General features: G+C 42.0%; 2 protein-coding genes and 1 long non-coding RNA gene across 15 annotated transcripts in view; all 3 read left to right on the top strand.

The window, feature by feature from the left end:
- The window catches only part of LOC142897129 (uncharacterized), a 5,376-nt gene extending 1,122 nt beyond the window's left edge, over window positions 1-4,254 (top strand). The window contains exons 2-7 of one of the 2 annotated variants that reach the window (XR_012928423.1): window positions 717-800; window positions 850-947; window positions 1,152-1,508; window positions 1,676-1,732; window positions 2,498-2,629; window positions 3,837-4,254. This is a non-coding gene — a long non-coding RNA (uncharacterized LOC142897129). The remainder of the gene's footprint in view (window positions 1-716; window positions 801-849; window positions 948-1,151; window positions 1,509-1,675; window positions 1,733-2,497; window positions 2,630-3,836) is intronic. The other variant, XR_012928424.1, reaches the window with a different exon arrangement.
- Window positions 4,255-4,982: 728 nt separating this feature from the next.
- Window positions 4,983-10,651, top strand: LOC142897300 (semaphorin-4E-like). Of its 8 annotated transcripts, none has more exons than XM_076039511.1 (13): window positions 4,986-5,442; window positions 5,919-6,061; window positions 6,694-6,753; window positions 7,074-7,172; window positions 7,259-7,358; window positions 7,532-7,642; window positions 7,733-7,884; window positions 7,994-8,166; window positions 8,431-8,587; window positions 8,692-8,890; window positions 8,998-9,113; window positions 9,238-9,448; window positions 9,545-10,651. In XM_076039511.1, exons 1-13 carry the CDS (start codon window positions 5,334-5,336, stop codon window positions 10,021-10,023), a joined length of 2,109 nt encoding a protein of 702 aa, XP_075895626.1. In that variant the 5' UTR covers window positions 4,986-5,333; the 3' UTR covers window positions 10,024-10,651. The 8 variants fall into 8 exon arrangements, with proteins under 8 accessions (XP_075895632.1, XP_075895628.1, XP_075895633.1 ...); XM_076039512.1 differs by having other exon boundaries at window positions 4,988-5,442; window positions 7,535-7,642; window positions 9,545-10,650; XM_076039517.1 differs by lacking the exon at window positions 5,919-6,061 and having other exon boundaries at window positions 4,983-5,442.
- A 1,208-nt stretch (window positions 10,652-11,859) lies between these two features.
- Window positions 11,860-21,821, top strand: part of LOC142897280 (semaphorin-4E) — a 19,040-nt gene continuing 9,078 nt past the window's right edge. The window contains exons 1-6 of one of the 5 annotated variants that reach the window (XM_076039462.1): window positions 13,994-14,140; window positions 19,260-19,737; window positions 19,968-20,110; window positions 20,740-20,802; window positions 21,134-21,232; window positions 21,519-21,618. In XM_076039462.1, coding sequence (XP_075895577.1) covers window positions 19,629-19,737; window positions 19,968-20,110; window positions 20,740-20,802; window positions 21,134-21,232; window positions 21,519-21,618 — 514 coding nt within the window. In that variant the 5' untranslated portion in view covers window positions 13,994-14,140; window positions 19,260-19,628. The other 4 variants (XM_076039463.1, XM_076039465.1, XM_076039464.1 and 1 more) reach the window with 4 other exon arrangements.

The following is a 21,821-nucleotide window of genomic DNA, read 5'->3' as shown; positions in this document are numbered from 1 at the left end:
AGTAAAATAGTTCATCAATCAGGTAAAAGCCTTCTTGAAAAGGTGGGTTTTAAGGTCTCGTTTAAAAGCATCCACAGCCTGTGGTGCTCAGGTAGTCTGGGAGGGCATTCCACAGACTGGGAGCAGCAGAGCAGAAAGGCTGATCCCCCATGGCGCAGAGCTTGGTCCTGTGGGTTTCTAAAGTTAAGCATGCTTTGTAAATCCTAGTTGTTTCTGTTAGCATTTTTGCCATTGTGTCATGCACAAACAAAAAGTAATGCACTTCCTTAAATGATTTCCTTTGTTTCAACCTGTAGGTGGTAAACATTACTGTATAATGTTGTGTGTTCTCTGCAACAACTGTCTACCTGCTTCCTTGTTGCCCCCATTTCTATTGTGTCACTAGATGTCACAGTTTAAATTCACAACCGCATTGCACCGTTTCAAATTCTCAAAGTATGAAGCCAAGAGAGCAAAGCACAATCACAATCACGGCCAAGTTTAACAAAGCCAACCACTACATTTTAGAGACGCTGCGGGAACATTGTGAAAATGGGTTTTAGCACCCTTGACACCAAAAGCCACCAGGGTTTCACAAATGCTGCATATCATCATAGAGTACATAAGCTGCCATTGTTCCACATGTCACTGCCCATGTTTGATTCAAAGAAAATGAAAAATGATGTGGCAAAATGTTTCATAACCAACGCTCTCTTTCTCAATCATATTTTGTTTAGGCAACAAACATCAGACGCTTTACTTCTTCCCGCAGCTCACAAACAAAAAACTCCTCCTCCCGCCCCCACGCTGCACACGCTAAAGTACGCACACACACACACACACACACGCTTTTGTTGCTCGTGCACACAGACAAGCAGCATACACAGGATGAGTCTCACAAGTAGACCACCTATCACATGATACAGCGGAAATGTGGCTGAAACGGTCGACTTCGATTTTTATCAAAGGTAAGAGTGGATTTGTACAGAGCTGAAAAAAGTTTTTGCGCATCCTCAAAATTTCACTCAATCTCAATTAATGTCATTTCAATATTTGACAGATTATTTTATGTGTTTCAAAAGAAATTAATTGCAAACATGCGCTTTAGCTTTGAATTAGTTTACAAGTGTTGTATTTCCTGTCTTCTGTCCATCTGTCCTTCCTGTGTGTAGTTGCTGTCGTGGCAATACTGGCCTCTGGTCAGGACTTCGTGACATTGGATGAAAACAATGCTGGACCAGTGACAGTTCCGCTTGGCTCCCCTCTGACTTTAAAATGTAATTTGACAACGTCTGAACAGAACACAAGATGGATGAACTGGTTTTTTAACAGCAGTGGACCTTCACGCAACTCAAGTCTAAACATAGCACTTAAAAAAGTTGAGGATGGCACAGAGGATCTGGACAAAACCATGTTCCAAGTAACTTCAAATGCCAGAGAGGAGAACAGCGGATGGTACTTTTGCCGTGCTACAATTGAAATTCCCAAGTTAGAGACTGTGACAAGCTCTGAAAGACATGTACTTATTAGTAAGTATTACTCCTCACATGCAAATAACATAAGATTTAATGATATGGGTTCATTACTAAACATTTCTGAGTAAAACTGAAATATCTAAAATGTGCAAAATATGTGCAAAATATCACTAAGGGACTCAACAATAAACAATTCTTATATTTTGCTCCCTTTGAAACAGCAAAGACCGTGGAACATACAACGCACTCATCTCCACCCATAGTTACAAGCACACAAGGTGTGTGTGTGTGTGTGTGTGTGCGCGCACGCACATGCGTGTGTGTGTGTGTGTGTGTGTTTGATGAACCAAAAAAGTGTTGACCTGTAAGATGTGAACTGTGACACAGATGCTGACTTTAAAAGGAAGTGAGCACACATCCTACTGTGTTATCTCACACTTGTGATCTCAAAAAAGGTCTTTGTTCGAGGTATGCTAGACTATTTCCTCTATGGACCAACATGTTTTGGCCAATCACTGAATTCTCTAAAACTACAGAAGAGACAGTTTGAACTTGACAGGCCGTCCTCTGATCTCCAGGCATCTCAGATGGTTCTAGGCCATTTACACTAACTGTAGAGGAGCGATATTAATAAATTAAGGTAGGGTAAACCTGGTGCTCCAGGTTTCTTCCCACCTGGGAGTTTTTCCTGGCCACTGTCACACCTTCCTTGGTCTGGGGGCCTCTGATTGGACAAAGCACTTTGAGACACCTTTTTGTGATTTAGCGCTGTACAAATAAATTGATTGATTGATGAAAGGTGATAAATGTTGATGGCGTGTTATGTACGGAGCCATATTTCCCCATTAATCTATTTAGATTTTGCTGATACTTTATGACTCATACATCCATACGGCACCGTATTAATGGCTGCATGTTAAAAGACAAAAAAGATGATGAAAAAAAAAAGATGATGCACAATGAGACATTTTATTCAGATTGGCTAAAACAAGCTCTGTGACTTTGAAGTCCAAGTAATAAAACCAGGTCATTTTCTCCAACAGTGCGTATGTCTCCTCTAGACATGGACGGGATGGACTGTAAGCACTGGGCTATACTGGGTGTGCTTGGCTTCATCCTGCTTGTCCTGCCTGTTGCATTGTTCGTTCTAAGAAACAGATTCCACAGGAGCACAGGTAACAACCCCGCCGTAGTCCCTTCCCTCCCAAGTATGCGTGTGCTTGATAATCATCTTAATATTAGACAACAGCAACCAGTATCTACACATAACGGATGACATATACCGTATGTTGAGAACAGTCAAGGCATTTAAAATAGGATGGTGGCAGAGTTGCAGTGAGATGAACAGAGATGAAAAAAATTAGATCCACCCCCTCAAACTTTGTTTTGATGAATATTGCTGTTCATTTTTGTAACAATGTGTTGTCAAAGATTGTGTGAGTGACGGAAACAGAGAACAAAAGCAACGGGCCCCTTTTAGAATGTCTGTCTGCCCAGACTCATGGCTGGTGGATGCGAAAACAGCCAGCAACTGGCTTGTGTGGTTAAACAATGCACCGTGAGACACACTTCAGTGTCGAAGTAGGGCAAATAAGGCCGTCTGTCTTCTGTGGAAATGTATGTACGTTTTACTTACAACGCTAACCACAGGCTTGAAAGTGAAGGGCTCCTGCTGTGCAGTGAGACTTGGTTGTGTTCAGTTAACTATGACTAAAAAAAACACAACAAATATTTGTTCCAATAACAACAATAATAATACATTTTATTTAGAAGTGCATTTCTTGAAACTCACGGACACTTCACAAGATGAAACAAATGCAATAAAAACAACAGGTAAAATCTACACAGTAAAAAACAAAAAACAAAATTAAAACGATTTTCCAAGTTTCCTGAGGAGAGCAGAAAAAAATGATTTTGATCTTGTGAACTTAACCCTGTTACCAGAACAACCATTCAATCAAAACAAGACAAAAAGCTGACAGTGAAAATGGGAAAAATGTTGGCCGTATCTCATCGTATACTTCTTGCCTTATCTACACGGGAATCAAATTCTTATTGAACTGATAATCTTCAGAACATATGGCTCTTAATATGTTTTACTGATGGATTTATGTGCAATGTATATAACTGTCAAATGTTTAGCTTTACAATACAGTATTGTCATACACATAAAAATAGTTCACTCTTTATTTTGTCCCACTTCGGTGCGTACAGTAAATTACCAAAGAGGAAACAATTGAACTGTTTAAATGGCCGGTGTGGATTTGTTTAGTCACAGAAAATACTTAGCTTGCAGACACTCAAACTTAAAAACAACAACAACAACAAACAATAGAGTGTTACTTGTCAGACAATTTATTTACTTTGATCTTTTCAATGCAGGGGATGATCCTATTTACGCCAACACTCGTCCTGTGGCCAACAAACAACCTTCTCCCCGACCGGGGATGCAGCTGCAGTCCCTGAAGACGGCTTCTCCTCAAAACCTTCAGGACCTGACTGCTGGAAGACGATATGAAGATGGCAAACGGAGAATCAAACACTGACAGGACACTCTGCATGTCTAGCCACGATGATTGTGTTTTGATATGGCTTTTGTTTCTTTTGCACAGTTCAGGTAGACTCCTGACACCTGCGATGTAAACTAGCTTGTGTGATAGATAGATAGATAGATAAATAGATAGATAGATAGATAGATAGCTTTTTATTGTCATTACACAAAAAATATAAAAACGAAATTATGGCAGTAAAGTCCTGTGTTACCATAAAACACAATAAGCTTGAAAAGATAGAAGAGAGGGGGAAAAAGATAAAATTGATAAGATCTTTGTTTTGTTTTATTTTCTAACTGCTTATACTACAATAAACTATCAAGTGATTCAGAGCAAAGCATTTTACAACTTGTATTTAAAATAATAATAATAATAATAATAATAATAATAATAATAATAATAATAACAATAGTCTTGGTGTTTAAGATGTTCAAACCAGGATACTACTGTAGTATCTGAATCTATGCATATGACATCATGTGATCTTATGTGTATGGCCTGATGTGAACTCAGCAGTGAACCCGCTGCTGCACTCCTTCCCTAAGGACGTCAGGGGCCATATATGGTCTTGTTGTTGCCAACGTCCACCAAATTGAAACCAGATGGTCATTGGGGGTGCAACTATGGAATGTATACATTCTCCTCCACTCCCAGCATCTTCCTCCCTGGTTGCTGGGAGGTATAAAAGGTGATGTGAACAAAGCATCATCGGAGTTGCTCACATCTGGCGACATCCCCAGGCTTTCTAGGTGCCTGACTGACTTCTGACTTCTTTGCAAATAAACCAGTTTTTATATACAACTAAGTCTGTGTCAGTGAAGACTCCTTCAACATCTACATCACACGAAGCCACCAGAAGAATTCACCACACTACTCTATGTGATTTTTAGAGTTTCGTGTCAGGACAGGGACGGCAATAGTTTTCTAAAGAGCAGAGCTTTTTTTTTTTTAATTGCTTTTATGTTGGAACTGGATTTTAATTATTTGGAAACGTATTGCTGCTATACTTACAGTTGACCACTTGATGTCACTGTCGAGTGTTGTATTTGAATCGTTGCAACTTAAAAGCCTTTAGGAATACAAGTTTGTCCTTTGAAGACTTCAAAGTGCAAACTAAGAAGTATTTACAGAATTTTGTGAGAGCTTCGAAACAGCCTTTTGAAAGATCCGTTAGTGGACGATAGTAACCCGTGAAAGTTGCTCAACTCCAGGATTGTGACATCTGCCGCAACCACACCTGGACTGAGACATTTGACTGTTGTAGTATCAGGTTCAATTTCAGGTTTAAGCAGCTCTTCCACTCTCGGAAGAACCTGGACTTGGAGCCATGTATCTTCTCTCAGCACTGAGTCTGCTATGTGGATTGATGCTTCATGGTTCCTGTAGTGCACCCAACCCACTCTCTAGCATCCGACGGCAGACTGTCCACTATCACAGTCAGTGCCATACACTTATTCCCCTCCTCCACTTATTTTTTGCACTTGAATTTGATTCTGCTGTGCTATGCCAGGTTTACCTGTGGGCAAACCAGTCAATGCGATGAATGACGTTCTATTCACACGCTGAGGCGACTTGTTTTTGTCCCATTTCAAAAGCTACTAAAAGTTCCAAAAAAATCACCAGTTAAACATGAAGCTGAAGCTAGTGCTTTTTAAAGTAGAATGTAAACATGCCCCTATAAGTATGCTATTTCTTAGGGGAGATTTATGTATTTAAAAAATAAATAAATAAATAAATAAATAAATAAGGTAATTGGCAGTATAGGAATATGAAAAACTTCTGAAATGCAGATGACTTCCCACCCAAAACTCTTGTTTTTTGTTTTGTGGGATTAAAAAAAAAATCCCTTTAGACCTCATAGTGGTTGAAAATGAAACCTATTGCCTTACAACACTGGACTTCTTATGTTAAGATGAGCTGAAGTCGTTCAGAGAAGATGGAATCTTCAACTACTCCACTATGGTAGTAAGAGAGGACTTGGGTGTGCTGCTGCTGGGTGCCAGAGAGGTCATTTATGCACTGGACCTGAACGACATCAGCGTCAAAAAGACTGTGGTGAGGACACTGAGAAGCCTGCAAGACTGTGCCGATGCTCATGTTTAAATTTTTTCAAAATAAAATTTTGTTAATGTACAGTTATTTCTATTTTTGAACATTTTGATATCGTTAGGTGATGAGTAATCACATGGGTAGAAATAAAGTAAATATGTTGTAACAATGTATCAGTTATTAAACAATCCAATGTTGATTTAAAAAAAAGCCACAGCACTTAATAGTGTCTTCTGCTTAGGCCTCTGCCCAGAAAATGCTTTGTGCTTTATATCATGTTCTAATCCAAGAAAAAGTGTGTTTTACCCCACAAGACCTCTGGAGAAGTAATTTTACAACATGAGAACCTAGCCAGTAAGATTTAACAAGTACAACACGATAGGTTTGCACAAAGATAGTCAATTGAAAAAAGTCTTCAGATGTTCCTTGCTGAGCTGTAGATGGTTGTTGTGTTATAGTGTAGTTACACAGTGTCCCCATGAGCAGGATGCCTGGCATGGTGGTATTTGACTAGTCATGAAACCAGGAAATGTATAAGAGGTAAACTTCCAGGCTGCAGCTCTACAATGACGATGCTGGGATGACAACGCTGTGCCTGCCGGCTATGACAAGAATCCTTATCTCTGTCGTTGACACAGGTGTATTGGCGAGTTACAGAAGAGAAGGAGAAGGAGTGCATTGGGAAAGGAGTGTATGAGGTCTGTAACCCTTACAAAGCGGCCCACACCAAATTTTACTCTTAAGGGGAAAAAATTGAGCATTCGGTCACTTTTTACTTCTTGACGGTGTTTGTGTCTTTGCATCAGTGAACCATTTAAATGGGAACCTGGACAATAATTCTCTTTGAAGAATTTTGCTCACAGCTTCACAGCAAATTCATGTCCTCATCTTTGACCTGTGGGTCATCAACTCAAATCCAGACAGGCAATGCAGTTGTCAGTCCAACAGGCAATGTGCTTTTGCAGCTGAAATAAAAAGCGTGTGACCTTGGCATTGTCTGTGCTGGATCTGGTTGCAGGCGGAATGCCGAAACTACATTCGAACACTGCACAAGTTGAATGAGACTACAATGTATGTGTGCGGGACAAATGCCTTTAGCCCCACCTGTGATTATATGGTAAGTGCACTTTAGGATCTGCACAAGACCTATTTCTGCAAGCAGCGAACTCTCTGCTTGAGCCTCTCTCCCACTTTTCCTGTCAGACTTTTGTTGATGGGCAGCTTAGGCTAAAGGAAGAACGAGAAGACGGGAAGGGGAAGTGCCCTTTTGACCCCTTCCAGAGGTACTCCTCCCTCATGGTTGGTAAGTGTTCAGAGCTCAAAAGACAATAAATTAATCAAATTTCACAACTCAACAGAGGTGATTAGCCTAAGACAAGCAGGCACATTTTGTTATGTAGGAGTATATTTTTTAAAATATCTTATGATGATGACTTGCCATTGAGGAATTAACCTCATTGCTTTGTTCTTGTTCAGCAGATAGAATCCTGTATTCTGCTACTTACAAAAACTTCTTGGGCAATGACCCTGTATTGCAGCGTAACCCTGACAAACTCCACTCTGAGCAAAGCAGCAAGTGGTTCAATGGTGAGTTCCTGTGCAGGGAAAAACAATGTAATGACCATAGTTTAGTCTGAATTAGCTGCTTTACTTGTGTGTTCATTGTTGTGTTTTCAGATCCGACCTTTGTTCACATGGAGTTTGTGGGTGAGAGTTTTGAGAGCCAGGATGGTGCTGATGACAAGATCTACTTGTTCTTCAGTGAAAATGCCATGGAGTATGACTTCTATAGCAAAGTTGTCATGTCTCGGGTGGCCCGTGTGTGTAAGGTGTGTTTAAAAAGCAAAGCACAGAGGGTGATGTTTTGCCAGCTGCTCTGCCTGCTGCGGTTGAGAGGAATATCTGCCATTTTACATGACAAAGCTCTCTGTGTTGCAGGGGGATACGGGTGGTCGTTTGATACTCCAAAAAAAATGGACTTCATTCTTGAAAGCCAGTCTGGATTGTTCCCTGAGTGAAGCCAGCCTGCCCCCCATTGTCCAGGACGTCTTCCTGCTGAAGAATGACGACTGGAGGAAGAGCATCTTCTACACTGTGTTTACTGCCCCGTCGTAAGTAGTCACAGTGAAAACTTGTAGCATTGTGGGTGTGGAAGAAGTGCTGGTGTATAGCAGCCTAATAAGTTGGCTGAAAAACTTGGCTTAACAATCAATCAATATTTGTGAAGGAGCTGTCTCCGTATACATATTTTTCATTGTGAAAAAATATAACTTTCCATTAAATAAATCAGTCCTTTGCAGTCGGCTCCTTTTTCATGTTTATGTTCTGTATTCTTTATTATTTTAATATTTGTTTAGACAATATCTTTGTTTCAGGAGCTTGTTCCAGACGTCCTTAGTGTGCGCGTTCAATGTCTCTGCCATTCGGGATATTTTCAATGAGGCCAAGTTTAAGACAGAAGTCAGTGTAGAAAATATTTACACCAAGTGGGTCACGCACGCTGGAGAGGTGCCAGTTCCTCGACCAGGAGCGGTGAGTGTGCAAGCTATGCAGCCACAAGCCATATACGATTGTGATAATTAATTTCCAAGGTAGACCTCAAAGAAACATCTGATGTTTCTTTTGAAAATATGCAGTGCATCAATAAGACACCGGACAGCTCTCACGACCAAACCCTTCAGTTCCTCCAGAAGCATCAATTGATGGATGAGGCTGTTCAGCCAATGACAGGTGGGCCTCTGCTGATCGTGAAGGGACCCTTGCTGACCCGGATTGTGGTGGACAGCATTATGGCACTAGATGGAAAGAATTATACTGTAATGTTTGTTGGCACAGGTAGGAGTACAATGGTCTGGATGATTGTACTTGTTTTAAAGTTTTTAATGTGAATTTTTAACGAATGTGCCTTGATTTTAATAATTGTCTATTTTGCCATCTCCTAGAAAACGGCTATGTCAACAAGGCTGTGAACTACGGTGGGGAGATGTTGATTGTTGAGGGGATTCAGTTGTATGAAGAGCCCGTGCCAATCAGCACCCTGCGCCTCTCTGAGAGCAAGGTAACAGGGAACAGTCAGTGCTGTCATGATTTGACCCTATATTAATAGCAGCTAACTTGAATGTTTCTACAGGCTCTGGACTTTGGTAAGCGTAGTAATATTTTTTTTGATGCGCCCACTTTAGGGTCAAATCTATGCAGTTTCAGAGTTTGGTGCTGTCCAGATGCCGGTCAGTAACTGCAGCCGCCATGCCACCTGTGTGGACTGTGTCTTGGCCAGGGATCCTTACTGTGCCTGGGACTTGGCCACCAAGCAGTGCTCCTCAGTCACTGGTGTATCAAATACTGCACTGCAGAGTTTGAAGGAGGGAGACTCCACTCAGTGCCCTCAGCTGGGTAAATAACTACAAGACCTTTGATGGGCTGCCCTTCCAGAGTAGTGCCCATTATCCATACATTGGAAAACCTTGTTTTGTTGTGTTATTTTTACAGATCCGGTGATGGCAGTGAACTTGGTCCTAGTTCCAGGGAATAACATCCAGCTGCTGTGCCAGGCCCACTCCAACTTGGCGCAGGTGCATTGGAGGCGTTCTGGCCAAATCCTTCGTCCTAACGACAAATACCACTTCGCTGACTGGGGCCTCCTCATTGTCGGTGCCTCTACGTCGGACGCTGGCCTGTACATTTGTGACTCAGTGGAGCAAACTGCTGACAGAATACACAACAGAACTGTAGGGTCTTATCAACTCCAGCTTTCCCCAGCAGACAGCACTACTGTTACCTCTGTGGACCAGGATGGTTTCAAGGTGGCAGTGATTCTGCTGTCACTAACGTGTTTCTCTATGATGGCAGTGATTATTTGGACCTGGAGTAAAGGGCATTTACAATGTTTCAAGGTGGCGCCGAGCACCAGCCAAAGTCAAGTGGAAAGGAACCCTCTTGAATCCAGGCACGTCCAGAACAGAATTTGAGAGAAAAGGCGCCCTGGGCTGCAGTCTGTAAGGCCGTTCTACGGCAATAACAGTCATTCTGCTGCAACACTCACCACAATCCATGGACAGGCTTTTCTATATAAACGATGAGTCAGAGATTTGACTTCGCTAGCTCAAGGGCCAACACACTGTAGCACAGATTTTCTTCCTATAGATGCAATCCTGTGGACACATTACCACGGCCATCGAATATGTCATTTTTATTTATAAACTGTGTTGTGTACCAGGGTTTTCAATGTTGAGAATCCTCGTGACTTTGACATCATGGTGTCGTCCATGCTGGGTCTCAGGTCGCTTTGATTGACTGTTGCATCTTGATGTATCACGGGAGTTTCATGGGCATGGTATGAAGTGCGCATGGTCTATGGGCTGCATAAGCCAAAAGCCGAAAGCTTTTTTTGGCGTATGTCCTACGTGGAATTGAATGGGACGTCATATTTGATCCCTGGGGCTCGGTTGTCATGGATGGTCCAGGGATAAAGTGATAAAATTTGTTCGATGCATCATTATTCAAGAACATCACATTCTTTAAACCAGGATTAAGATTGCGCTCACTCCAAAGTCACTCAGCTGTGTATCAGTAACATAAAAGGTGTTGTTGCACGTGCGTTACTTCCATTAAATTAAAGATTTTTGAATTAAAAAAAAAACAAAAACAAAAAAGGAACAAAGCAAAAAGAACACAATAGTTTGCATTGTAGGTTCATCCAAGATATTCCATGTTATGGCCCGGAGCTGTGCTAAAGAAAGGGAAACATTTGGAGCAATATTGCAACAATGGTTTGGCTAAGTACAGAGTCCATATAGAACCACAGACAGCAATTATTTTATCAGTTAATACTGAAACTATGACAGATTAATTTTCATGTCTTTTTGAATCCTAATCAACCAGATTTACAGTAGCATTGAGAGGACAGTCCTCAGAACACTGGCATTTTCCTAAAGCTTTGTTCAGTCCACACTAGTCGCAGCTGCAGCGTTTATCGCTAGAGTATATATTCATAAACATGAGGAAAAACTTGTTTGCTGCTCAAATGGTCTTTAGACGCTTTATTATGAATACAAAAAACGGACTGTAGTCCGGGAGGTGCAAATGTTTTTCATTTCTATACTTTTCCAGACCTACTTGGAAATTTAAATTTTATTTCAGTCATACTAAAAAGGAACCTAAACAAGTACTGGAAAAATATACCAGGGCAAGCATACAAACATAAAGGCGACAGTTCTAAATTGCAGTAACAGACAATTTTCATTATTATTGCTAGCATATTTAAATACCAAGGGAACATGGAACACCTGACAAAGCATACAAAAAGGGACAACATCAGGATGTTTCTGTTTTTCCAGGTATGTTATTGTTGCATTGTATAACTTTTATTATGATGTATATGTTGTATAACTTTGTGTATAGTATAATACTATGTGAAAATAATGTTGACAACATACATGAGGGGTATTTACTTCCTGAACATCACATGACATGTGCAGCATACCCAGTAAGTCAGTATGGCCAGTGTGCAAGGTCAAACACAGAAAGTGTTAATAATACACCACAAAGAATTAACGGGACAACATTCTATTGGTCAAACATCCTCCAAAAACAAAAACAAAGTCAACTTTTATTTAAGGCCTTTAAAAGCCTTTAAAGCGCAAAATAAAAGTGCTTTGATTCAAGTGATTATTTTAAGCCATTTGGAGACCTTTGGGGGACACTAGCAGAAAAGAGGAAATAATTGCAGAAGGTGCTCAAACCAAAGAGGCAGCTCCCAGAAACACCAACCATCGGAAGAACCTGGATTCGGAGCCATGTCTATTCTCTCAACACTGAGTCTGCTATGCGGATTGATGCTTCATGGTTTCTTGAGTGCATCCCACTCGAGTGCACCACAACAGATTGTCTCCAATCACAGTAAGTCCCACACACGTAGTTCTCCTCCGCCAGTTGTTTGCACTTGAGTTTGATGCTGCTGTGCTATGTCAGATTGACCGGTGGGACAAACCAGTGAACGTGATAAATACATAAAGTTCTAGTCACACGCTGAGGCGACTCTAGGCCGCATTCTTTTCCAGTGTAAACAGAATTGTGTGTGTGTGTGTGTGTGTGTGTGTGTTTAACACTGGGTTTCTTCTATAATAAAGATGAGCTGAAGTCATTCAGAGAAGATGGAATCTGTGTGTGCCTGTATTTTTAACACTGGATTTCTTATGTAAAGATGAGCTGAAGTCGTTCAGAGAAGACTCTTCTTCTATGGTTGTTCTAAATAATGTCAAATGGTTAATTGGAGGACAGACATTATTGTGCCTGTCTCCAGCAGGCCAAAGTATGAAAGGCTGACTGAGTTAAGTTCAGTGTCATAGCAGACCATGCTACGACGCCCACATTCACCATAACTCCTTTGCAATTGTTTTTCCTGTCAGACTTTTGTTGATGGGCAGCTTAGGCTAAAGGGAGAGCAAGACGATGGGTGGTATAAGTGCCCCTTAAACCCCTTCCAAAGGTACTCCTCCCTCATGGTTGGTAAGTGTTCAGAGCTCAACAAGAAGAAAACATCTTGTCTCACAACTTGACAATGATGAGATGAGACACAAATCAGCTTGCATATTTTGTTCTGTAGAAGTACTAATAATGTTTTTAGAACTTGTTATGATTAATTGATCTTGAGGAATAAACTTTATTACTTATTTCCGTCCATTAGGAAGAGACCTGTATTATTCAGGGAGCATCCACTGATAGACGAGACTGTTCAGCCAATGGCAGGTGGGCCACTGCTGGTGGTGAAGGGACCCTTGCTGACCAGGATTGTAGTGGACTGCATTATGGCACTAGATGGACAGAATTATAGCGTCATGTTTGTTGGCACGGGTAAGAAAAACAGCACTATCCTATTCAGTTGCTGATCTGTGAGATTAGACTTTTTTTTAATATGGAGTAACCTTTAAAAGATGAGTTTTATGATTGAGATTACACTTGCTCTGCATAGATCTAGCTGTATACAGGATTCAGAGATTTAACTTTGCTGCAGTATACATATATTGTAAATTCACGGCCCAACACACTACAACACTTGTCTTTCTGTGGATGCACTTTTGTATTTTACACTACATAATCCCTTTTAATCTTTTCTATTTTCCCCTTTCTTGCAATAAAATTGATCAAAAATACAACCCGATTCCTGCACTGTCATTACAGCACCACTCAGATCTGCCTATGGCTTCATTTCAGTGAGCATTTTATGCCATCATGTAGTTGAGGCTTAATGTCAGTCTCATCTCAGGTCTTCCATCACAGTATATAGTAAGATAGTTGTCGTGAACAGAGTTACAAATCGTTTTTTTTTCTTTTAAACAAATTGAAATGTTTATTTACAGAGGGTTACCACTACACAAAATAATTAAGAATTTTGCTCTTACAGAATTTTGCTGTTACGATGCAGAAGGAGGATCCTACTTGCACCAACTCTCGTACTATGACCAACAAACTTCCTTTCTCTCGACCTTCAGCCTGGCTGGGTTGCAGTTGCAGTCCCCGAAGGTCTAATGTCAAACTCCCCAACACTTTCAGCACCCAAGTTCTCGCCACACTTGTCTGTTTTGGGGCCCAAAATATTTGCCTTTCGCCTTTTGTTTCTGTAACACAGCTCATGGCCACCAGATGGCAGACTTTTGACACATGCAGGGCAAACTAACGTTTATGTCATTTAATAAAGAATCACGCCACTTATAGCGAAACAGTTGTCAGCTTTGGATTCAATAGAAATCATGTGACAAGTGGACCTCAGTGTGACACATAAACCTGTCAAGTGGTTTTTATATTTTAAAGTACGTGCAATTTAATAAAAAATAAAATAAATGAATAAAATAAAATACATGGCCTGTGGGACGGTATTCGCTGATTGGCTGTGGAGCGCACGCGTGCGGCACTCCACGGGGAAAGGTCCGCTCAGTAATCACATGATCTGACGCTGTTCGCAGACCAGAGTTACCGGATAATCTTGCACACTGCGGGATTAGAGGCGGAGCGAGGAGCTACAGGTGGCAGACAGCCGCCGCGGTGCGTGTTTCCGGAACCTGCACGAGGAGCCCGACGGCACTCCTGGTGAGCGCGACGACGCGGAGCCCCGCCGCGCCGCGCCAGCGGCACTGGCTTGCTTGAGCGCAGCTTTTTTTTTGTTGTTGTTGTTGCACAGCTTCATTGGCTACATTTTCGAGGAGTTAGGGTTGAATGACTAAGGGAATGCGATTGGTTCAGTACGTGTCGTGGGCTGTTTAGACGGCCGAGTAACGCTGAAGAGCGCGTTTTGCTGCACCTCGACACTGTGCTTTATGCCTGTCGAGCCTGCTCCTGGCACGCAACCGTCCAACACAGGCTGCTCGCACGAATTGGTGAAACACGTGCTTTTCTTTCAAGTTTTGATGCCGAACGGAAAGTTAAGGTTCGTCAATGCTAAACTGCAAGATGTTTTTGTTTTGTAATACGTCAAGACTCCGGACTATTGAGCGCTGGATTTGGTTAAAGGCAGTTTGACGAGGTTTGCGGTCTTAGACTTCACCTTCAACTGTGAGGAAGGAGGGAGATTTTTTTTTTTCTTACGAGGAGCGGTTCGTTGACCTACAAGTAAGGAATCGTACCACTATTACACGTTCAACAAGTATAAACGACAGGAGACAGGTTGCGTTGTGCCTGCGAATGTGAATACATTGATGAAAGGGCCACATCATGGTCTCATGGAGATCAGATTTAAAACAAACAAAAACAATCAGATCTGTTGAGTTAAGTTGACTGTGAACTTTTTTGGCCCTCGGTGGTTGTTTTTTTTGTTTTTTTGTTCATGACGTCATGGCGATCGCAGGTAAGATCATTTCATACTTGTGGCGTGGCTGTATCCCCCCGTTTCTGTCCGCACATTTTGGCGCTTTTGACGCAGTTTACCTTCGAGTAGACAACATGTGTGACTGCGCAGAATGCTTGCTTGTGTGTTCTTCCAGTTAAGGCGTAGCCTTCCCGCCTTTATCTTGTTAGGTGGAAAATAAATCCACAGGAGGTCGCTGACCCCGCATGCCAGCATGTTTTGGGTCGATGCATTTTAACGCATCGCTGTGAGTGCGCACGCACCAAAACTCCGGGTCCGGCTGTTTTGACCAAAAGGTTGCGACACACGACTGACCTGTGTGAAAGCCACGCACAGTTTAACTTCTCCGCCTTAGCTAAGATTATACCTAATAATAGGTGGCCTGAGCTGGTGTGGGTTTAGGCCTTCCCTGACTGACGGTGAATGTTCCGGCTTGTAGAGTCACAGATGCATCTTGACAGTGAGCATAAGTACTGGATCACAAGCAAAAACAGAAGAATTTTAAAAAAAATTAAATTAATGCATTTGTAAATCGTTAACATCTGTTGAAACGTACTCTTTCCTCCAATAAATGCATTTCATTATCTATTCAAATACAGCACTCATGCTTATTTATTTATTTATTTTTTTGTTTAATTGAGACTGTTGTCCCTGTTTTTGGCATAATGCTTAATCAACCCATCAGTGTTGTAAATCACTTTCTCTGTGTTTGCTTATCCTATGCTATCTAACTGATTGTGCTCAAGGTTGAAATTCAGTCTTGATTGTCAAACACTGTGTTGGCAGATGATGTGTGTCTGAGATGGCAAACACACTGTCACTGGGGATCACCTCAGTTTTAGCTGCCGTGCTGCAGCTCAGTTGGTGTCAAAAATGCATAAATCATCTTTGGTAGCTTGTTGTCATTATTGTCGCCGTGAGACTGTCCTTTTTGTTGAACGTTTCTCTTTCGTGTGTTCGTCAGCCCCCGCGAACCTGATCTCAGGAAGAAGCGGGTATAGAAAATGAATGAATGTGCTTGTCAGTTTAATGTGCTCAGTGCTGACATGTCTGTGCAGTGATCGAACTGTGATACATGATTACAGTCAATTTGTCCTTGCGTACTCGCCACCCAAGTCTAATCACAGCACCCCGTGAATACTGAGGCTCTTTAGATCTTTAGTTTCTATCTGGAAGATACAGCCTCCAAAAAAAAAAAAAGAAACGGATAAGATCATCAGTACTCAAGCTGGTCTTTGAATATGGAGCACACTGGCTTAAATCTTGCAGCCATTATATTCACTGTGCATTTATTCCATGGGTTCTTTTAATGTTGTTTTTAGGCAAGGTCATTCTGTTTGTCATCCAACTTGTCACACAATCTAAAGCAAGCATAGAGTCCATAGTTTGCTTTCGCGCCATAATTCCTGATGGGACATGCTACGGTGCGTTTGTGTTGTGCGTGTGCAAACAGCCCTGTACACTCAGGCGTGTCTCCTTGCAATTTGTTAGATCACTGGCAGAAATTGGGTGTGACTTTTCTGCAGTTTTGTTTGCAAGGCCTCTCAGATGAAGGCTCTAACAGGCCTTCATCTCAATGATGCATCTGATTGCTGGAATGGAAATTGCACACACAGCAGATTGTTTAAGTGTTGTTTTCCAAAGCTGGCCGGTGACTGTCCAGCTGCCTGTTTTCCACTGCTGAACTCTCTTGTTTTTTCAGTGTTTTTCCCTAACAAAGTCTGTGACAGGAGTGTCAGAGGCTAACATCCTCCCTCTACCAGGTTCCTGTTCAGGCCTCAGTGATGGGGCTCTGTCACCCTGCCAGCAGGCTGTTTGACTTGAACTTTTGACTGGTAGACGAGCAGGAAAACAGACATGCCTGGCAACGAGCCAGTCAGCAAGTGGATTAACCAGCATCAAACCTGTGGAACAATTAGTCTGTCTCTAAGGTAAATCAGTTCAAAGAGGAGGCTTACCAATACAAATGGACACGTAGATACACAAAATCACAGCTCCACTGTTTGACTTCACACCTGGCTCTGTGGATTTGGCTTCATTATCGGCAGCTGTGATGAGAGTGGATGATCTTGTCATCGCAGGATTTACACCTAAACATTTGTTGTTTGTCTTCTTTTTTTTTTGACACGGCACACATAGTAAGAATCAGTGTCTAAACTTGCTAAAGATGCTGCAGAGGCTCCGGATCACTCGCACTACAAAATACAGTCATGCTTCATTGGAGTTGTCTCCAGATTCTTGCTGCAGGGCTTTTCCAGCCTCTTTCACAAGTTCACGTGCCGCCTTTGAACCTGCAGTTGCCCAAGCTGTGCATTTTAACGAGTTCGGGACTTCTGGCAAAGTCGAGCAGCAGTTACTGCGTTTAAAGGAGGCCTGCTCCGAATAAAATTGTATTACTATTGTAATACTCCATACTTACATCAGGATACTACAGAAAGACTGCTGTTGCTTTACATGTGTTGCTGTGGTTTCCTCCCCATAGAGCGATTTGAGAGAAGGGAGAAGAAAAGCTGAGGAGCACTGCACGCTTGCCAAACAGTTAGTGCAAGATATGGCTAATTAATCATCCATCATAAAATGGATTTTAGCTATTGTGCCTGTGAGTATGTCTGAGGTGAATAAAAAGAAGAAAACAAAGCACAGAAGAAGAGAACTGAGTCATTAAGAAGGTTATATTAATGTTTGCAATGGATTTTTAAACATGTTTTATTTTATTTAGTTTATTTTACAAATTGCCCATTTGAGGTGAAGGACAATAAACTAAGATCCAAACAGCCTTCTAAATAATCTCAAAAGTACTCATCATTGGTTCAAAAATTGTCAAAGGGACCACATTTGCACAGCATAGTTGTACTACATGGGATTTGATGTGGTTCTTATTTTGGTCGTGTGTCAGTTAGGGAGATTTACAAAAAACAAAAACAAAAATTTAACTCACCTGTTTATATTTACCAGGGATGACGTCTACGTAAAGTGTCACTGTTCAGTTCATCAGAAAAACACTTAACTGAACTTTATATATTGTAGCAACTTGTACCAAAAGATCCACAAACATGTCTTTCAGTGTCACACTTTGTGGGTTGTGGAAAAAGTCATTGAAAGATATTTTAATAAAATTTTAAGCAACAAACCATGTTTAAGTCTGAGTTGATGGCCGTCTAAACATAGCAGGTAAAACCCCCTACCCTCCAGTCCTTGGTCTCCACGTGCACATGCACGGCGTGTGAGCGTGACCACTGGGCAAGCGCTGGAAGAGAAAAGAGGGACAGCTGCAGTTGTCCTCTCTTGTTGTTGCAGCAGTACCTGCCAGTCTGCACTGTTTCCCCAGCGCTGTGTGAGAAACAACCTGCAGTCATTTCAACACTTTTGATCCCTCCCCCACTCCCTCTGCCTCTGCATCCTCAAGGCCTGATTGGGGGGGGGACTGTTGTGAGACTGCTGGGGCTCTCGACAATTCCCCCAACAGTCCCGTACATGCAGTAGCTCGTCCCGCCGTGTCAACCAGCAACAAGGCAGGGCAGCTGTTGCACAACGCAGATTTTCAAACCTGACAGGGGAGGTGGTGCCTGGCTGCCTCTCTTCGTGCGTGTGTGTAAGCATGTGTCTCTACAAACCTCTGTGCCTTTTTTTTTTCCTCCACTGCAAGCTTAAAAACAAACCTAAACAACAGTCGCAAAACAGCAGCAGCAGCTGTGGTGCATCTGGTTTTCCAGCTCTTGTCTACCAAAAAAAAAGATAGAAGTCTAGTTCTTATCCCCGTGAGTCTTTTGTGCTTGCTTTGTGTGTTGTTCTGAGTGAAACAGCCTTGATGAATTTTGAATGAGGCAGTGCTGCTCAGTTAGTCGGGAAGAGTGAGAAAAAAAACAGGAGAAGAGGTGGGAAGTCTCAATTCAGTTCTATTCCCAGGGTGGCGATGGTGTGCTGATGCCGTTTTTAGTGTGTGTATGACCAAACTTGAAGTGTGAACCCTGCTGAGCCCAGAGGAAGCAGCTTCTTGTCAGGGGAGAGGTTGGATCGGTGGAAGGTGGTGGTGTTGGTGGGGGTATCAGAAGGTTTAGCTCAACCCGCTTGTGCACTCTGTGTGAAATGTCTTATAATAAATCCAAATGAAATTGGATTTATTGAATTAAATTGGAAATTGTGTGGCATCTCTTGCCGCAATGTGTTTCGTAATGTCGTTCAAACTTTGCGTAGCAGAGTTCAATATGCTGAGAAGTTGACTCAATACTAATTGTGATAAATAGTTAGATAGTAGTTGTTTATTCATCATAATTAAAATGTCACCCGGTGCTATTTGTATATATTATGAAAATGATGCAGACTTGCTTTTAAAGTTGTTGCATTGTTCCTGCATGTCTTTCACAGAGGCGGACACCATGAAAACCACCTCCAGTGCTCCTCTCCAGTAGCTCGACAGCATGGCTTCTGCTCTGACCATTGAGGACACCGGTGGCTGATTAGCACGATGCATGGAGGCTGCTCACCAGGCAGGATGACGACTTCAAACTGCATTCTTGTGGCGCTGGTCAAACATACGTATTAGAGACTTTTGGAGGATCTTCCAGGACAAAAGAAAAACACGTGGCAAAGTGGCTTAATTCTGGGACAGTTACGTCTCCCCCAATCACATCTGGACAGAGTCCTTTGACTGTCGCCTGCCTCGGATTGGGTTCCTGGGTCACAGAGCTGTACAGAGCAGCTCTTCCGCTCGCGGATGAACCTGGACTCTGAGCCATGTCTCTTCTCTCAGCACTGAGCCTGATCTGTGGTTTATTGCTTCATGTTTCCTTTAGTACATCCAATTCATACCCCAGTATCCCACGACAGACTATCTCCTATCAGAGTAAGTCCCATATGTGCAGCTCTTCTTCTGCAGGTGTTTGCAGTTGCATATTGATGCTGCTGTTCTATGTCAGATTTGCAGAAAACTCAGTTACGTAATTTTAAAATGCCAAAAATATATGTCTGGTTAAAATACTTGTTTTTTATTATTACTTTACAAATTCACATTACGAATTGTTTTCAGTAATAGATGTCCACCTGCAGCCTTGTAACACTAGACTTTTCCTTAAGATAAGCTGAAGACATTCAGAGAAGATGGAATCTTCAACTACTCCACTATGCTAATAAGAGAGGACTTGGGCATGTTGGTGCTGGGTGCCAGAGAGGCCATTTTTGCACTGGACCTGAACGACATCAGTGTCGAAAAGACTGCGGTAAGAACACTGAGAAGCCGGCAAGACTGTGCTGATGCTGAATTTATTATATGTTAACATGTGTTTCCGCTTTCCATCTTATACTTTAATGAACAAAAAAAAAAAAATTTAAATTTTAAAAATGGCACATAAGTCATCGAGTTATCAAAATTCATCAATCCCATTTTCTTATGGGGAAAAAACTACAGAACTGATAGTACTACAAATACATACCCTTATGATTTAGTATCTCTGACTGCTCAGAAAATTCTTTCCACATCTTGTTCCCATCTCACAACATGTGTTTTGCCCAACAAGAACCAAACTTACGATATTAAAACCTGCTCAGCAAGGAGCAACTAGGTCAACACTGCAGATTTGTGCTATATTCACTTGAAAAACTGTCTTCTGCTGACCTTGAGGTTATTCATGTTGATTAGTGTAGTTAAACAGTTAGAACAAATGAAAAAATAATCATTTTTTCCCCCATTAGCAGGAACACTGGTTTGGTGTTAACTGACTAGTTTTGATGTCAAGCCAAGAAATGCATGAGTGTAAACTTGGGGCCTGCCGCTCCACTGCTGTGCTACAAGGTTGTGACACGTCGTCCCTGCATGCTGTGACAAGACCCTCTGACTCTGTTGATGCAGGTGTACTGGCGAGTTACAGAAGAGAAGCAGAGTGAATGCATGCAGAAAGGAAAACAAGCTGAGGTTTGTACTTCTTTTAGAACAGCCAGCGGCAACTTTTACTTGGAAACAAAAAGGATCTGACTTTAAAGGCAGAGTGTTTTACTCCCTGACGCTGTTTGTGTCTTTGGATCTGTGAATCATTTGGGAAGCTGTACAAAGAATTTTCTTTGAAAGATTTTTGCTCACAGCTCTCACATGTTAGTGTGAACAGGGAAATGCTTGGTTGCATCCTTGACCTGTGGGTCATCAGCTCATTGCCAGGCAGTGCAGTCAGTGTTGGCATGTTTGTGTTTTTGCGGCTGAAATAACAAAGGTCTGACCTTGGCATTGTCTCTGCTGGGTCTGGTTGCAGGTGGAATGCCGAAACTACATTCGAACCCTGCACAATGTGAACAAGACTACAATGTATGTCTGTGGGACAAATGCCTTTAGCCCCACCTGTGATTATATGGTAAGTGCACTTTAGGATCTGCACAAGACCTGCATCTGTAAGCAGCGACATCTTTGCCTGAGCCTCTCTGAGATTTCTGTGTTTATTGACTCTGTTTTTCTATGGTTGTTCCTATATAATGTCAAATTGTTAATTTGTGGACAGACGTTATTGTGCCTGCCTCCAGCAGGCCACAGTATGAAAGGCTGACTGAGTTAAGTTCAGTGTCAGAGCAGACTATGTTACAACGCCCACATTCACTGTATCTCCTTTGCAATTGTTTTTGTTCTCCCACTTTTCCTGTCAGACTTTCGTTGATGGACAGCTTAGGCTAAAGGGAAAGCAAGAGGAGGGGAAGGGGAAGTGCCCTTTTGACCCCTTCCAGAGGTACTCCTCCCTCATGGTTGGTAAGTGTTCAGAGCTCACAAATCCTGTGTCTCTTTGTTGGTGCCCTCTGCTCAATCAGCAGATGCGCAAGTATTTAATCCAAATTGGTATATTTCGCTATGTTGTCTGTAAAGGTTCTCAGTCGTCCAGGTCATCTTAAAGTCAAAAGGTCAAGCTAGGGCGATGGTTTTGTTAAGTTATGAATAAGGTGTTTTTAGAACTA

Source organism: Nelusetta ayraudi, unplaced genomic scaffold (genome assembly GCF_046127955.1).
Source record: "Nelusetta ayraudi isolate G7.1 ecotype Tasmania unplaced genomic scaffold, CSIRO-AGI_Nayr_v1 ptg000059l, whole genome shotgun sequence".
Classification (NCBI taxonomy): domain Eukaryota; kingdom Metazoa; phylum Chordata; class Actinopteri; order Tetraodontiformes; family Monacanthidae; genus Nelusetta; species Nelusetta ayraudi.
The sequence above is the reverse complement of the archived record's forward strand: the minus strand, read 5'-3'. Positions and strand labels throughout refer to the sequence as shown.

Excerpts from the sequence above, each read along its gene's own strand:
- LOC142897300 (XM_076039511.1), top strand. The coding sequence starts at position 5,334 with ATGTATCTTCTCTCAGCACTGAGTCTGCTATGTGGATTGATGCTTCAT. Across the intron at positions 7,885-7,993 it reads GGGTGGCCCGTGTGTGTAAG|GGGGATACGGGTGGTCGTTT; the intron begins GTGTGTTTAAAA and ends TCTGTGTTGCAG. Across the intron at positions 9,114-9,237 it reads TGCGCCTCTCTGAGAGCAAG|GGTCAAATCTATGCAGTTTC; the intron begins GTAACAGGGAAC and ends CGCCCACTTTAG.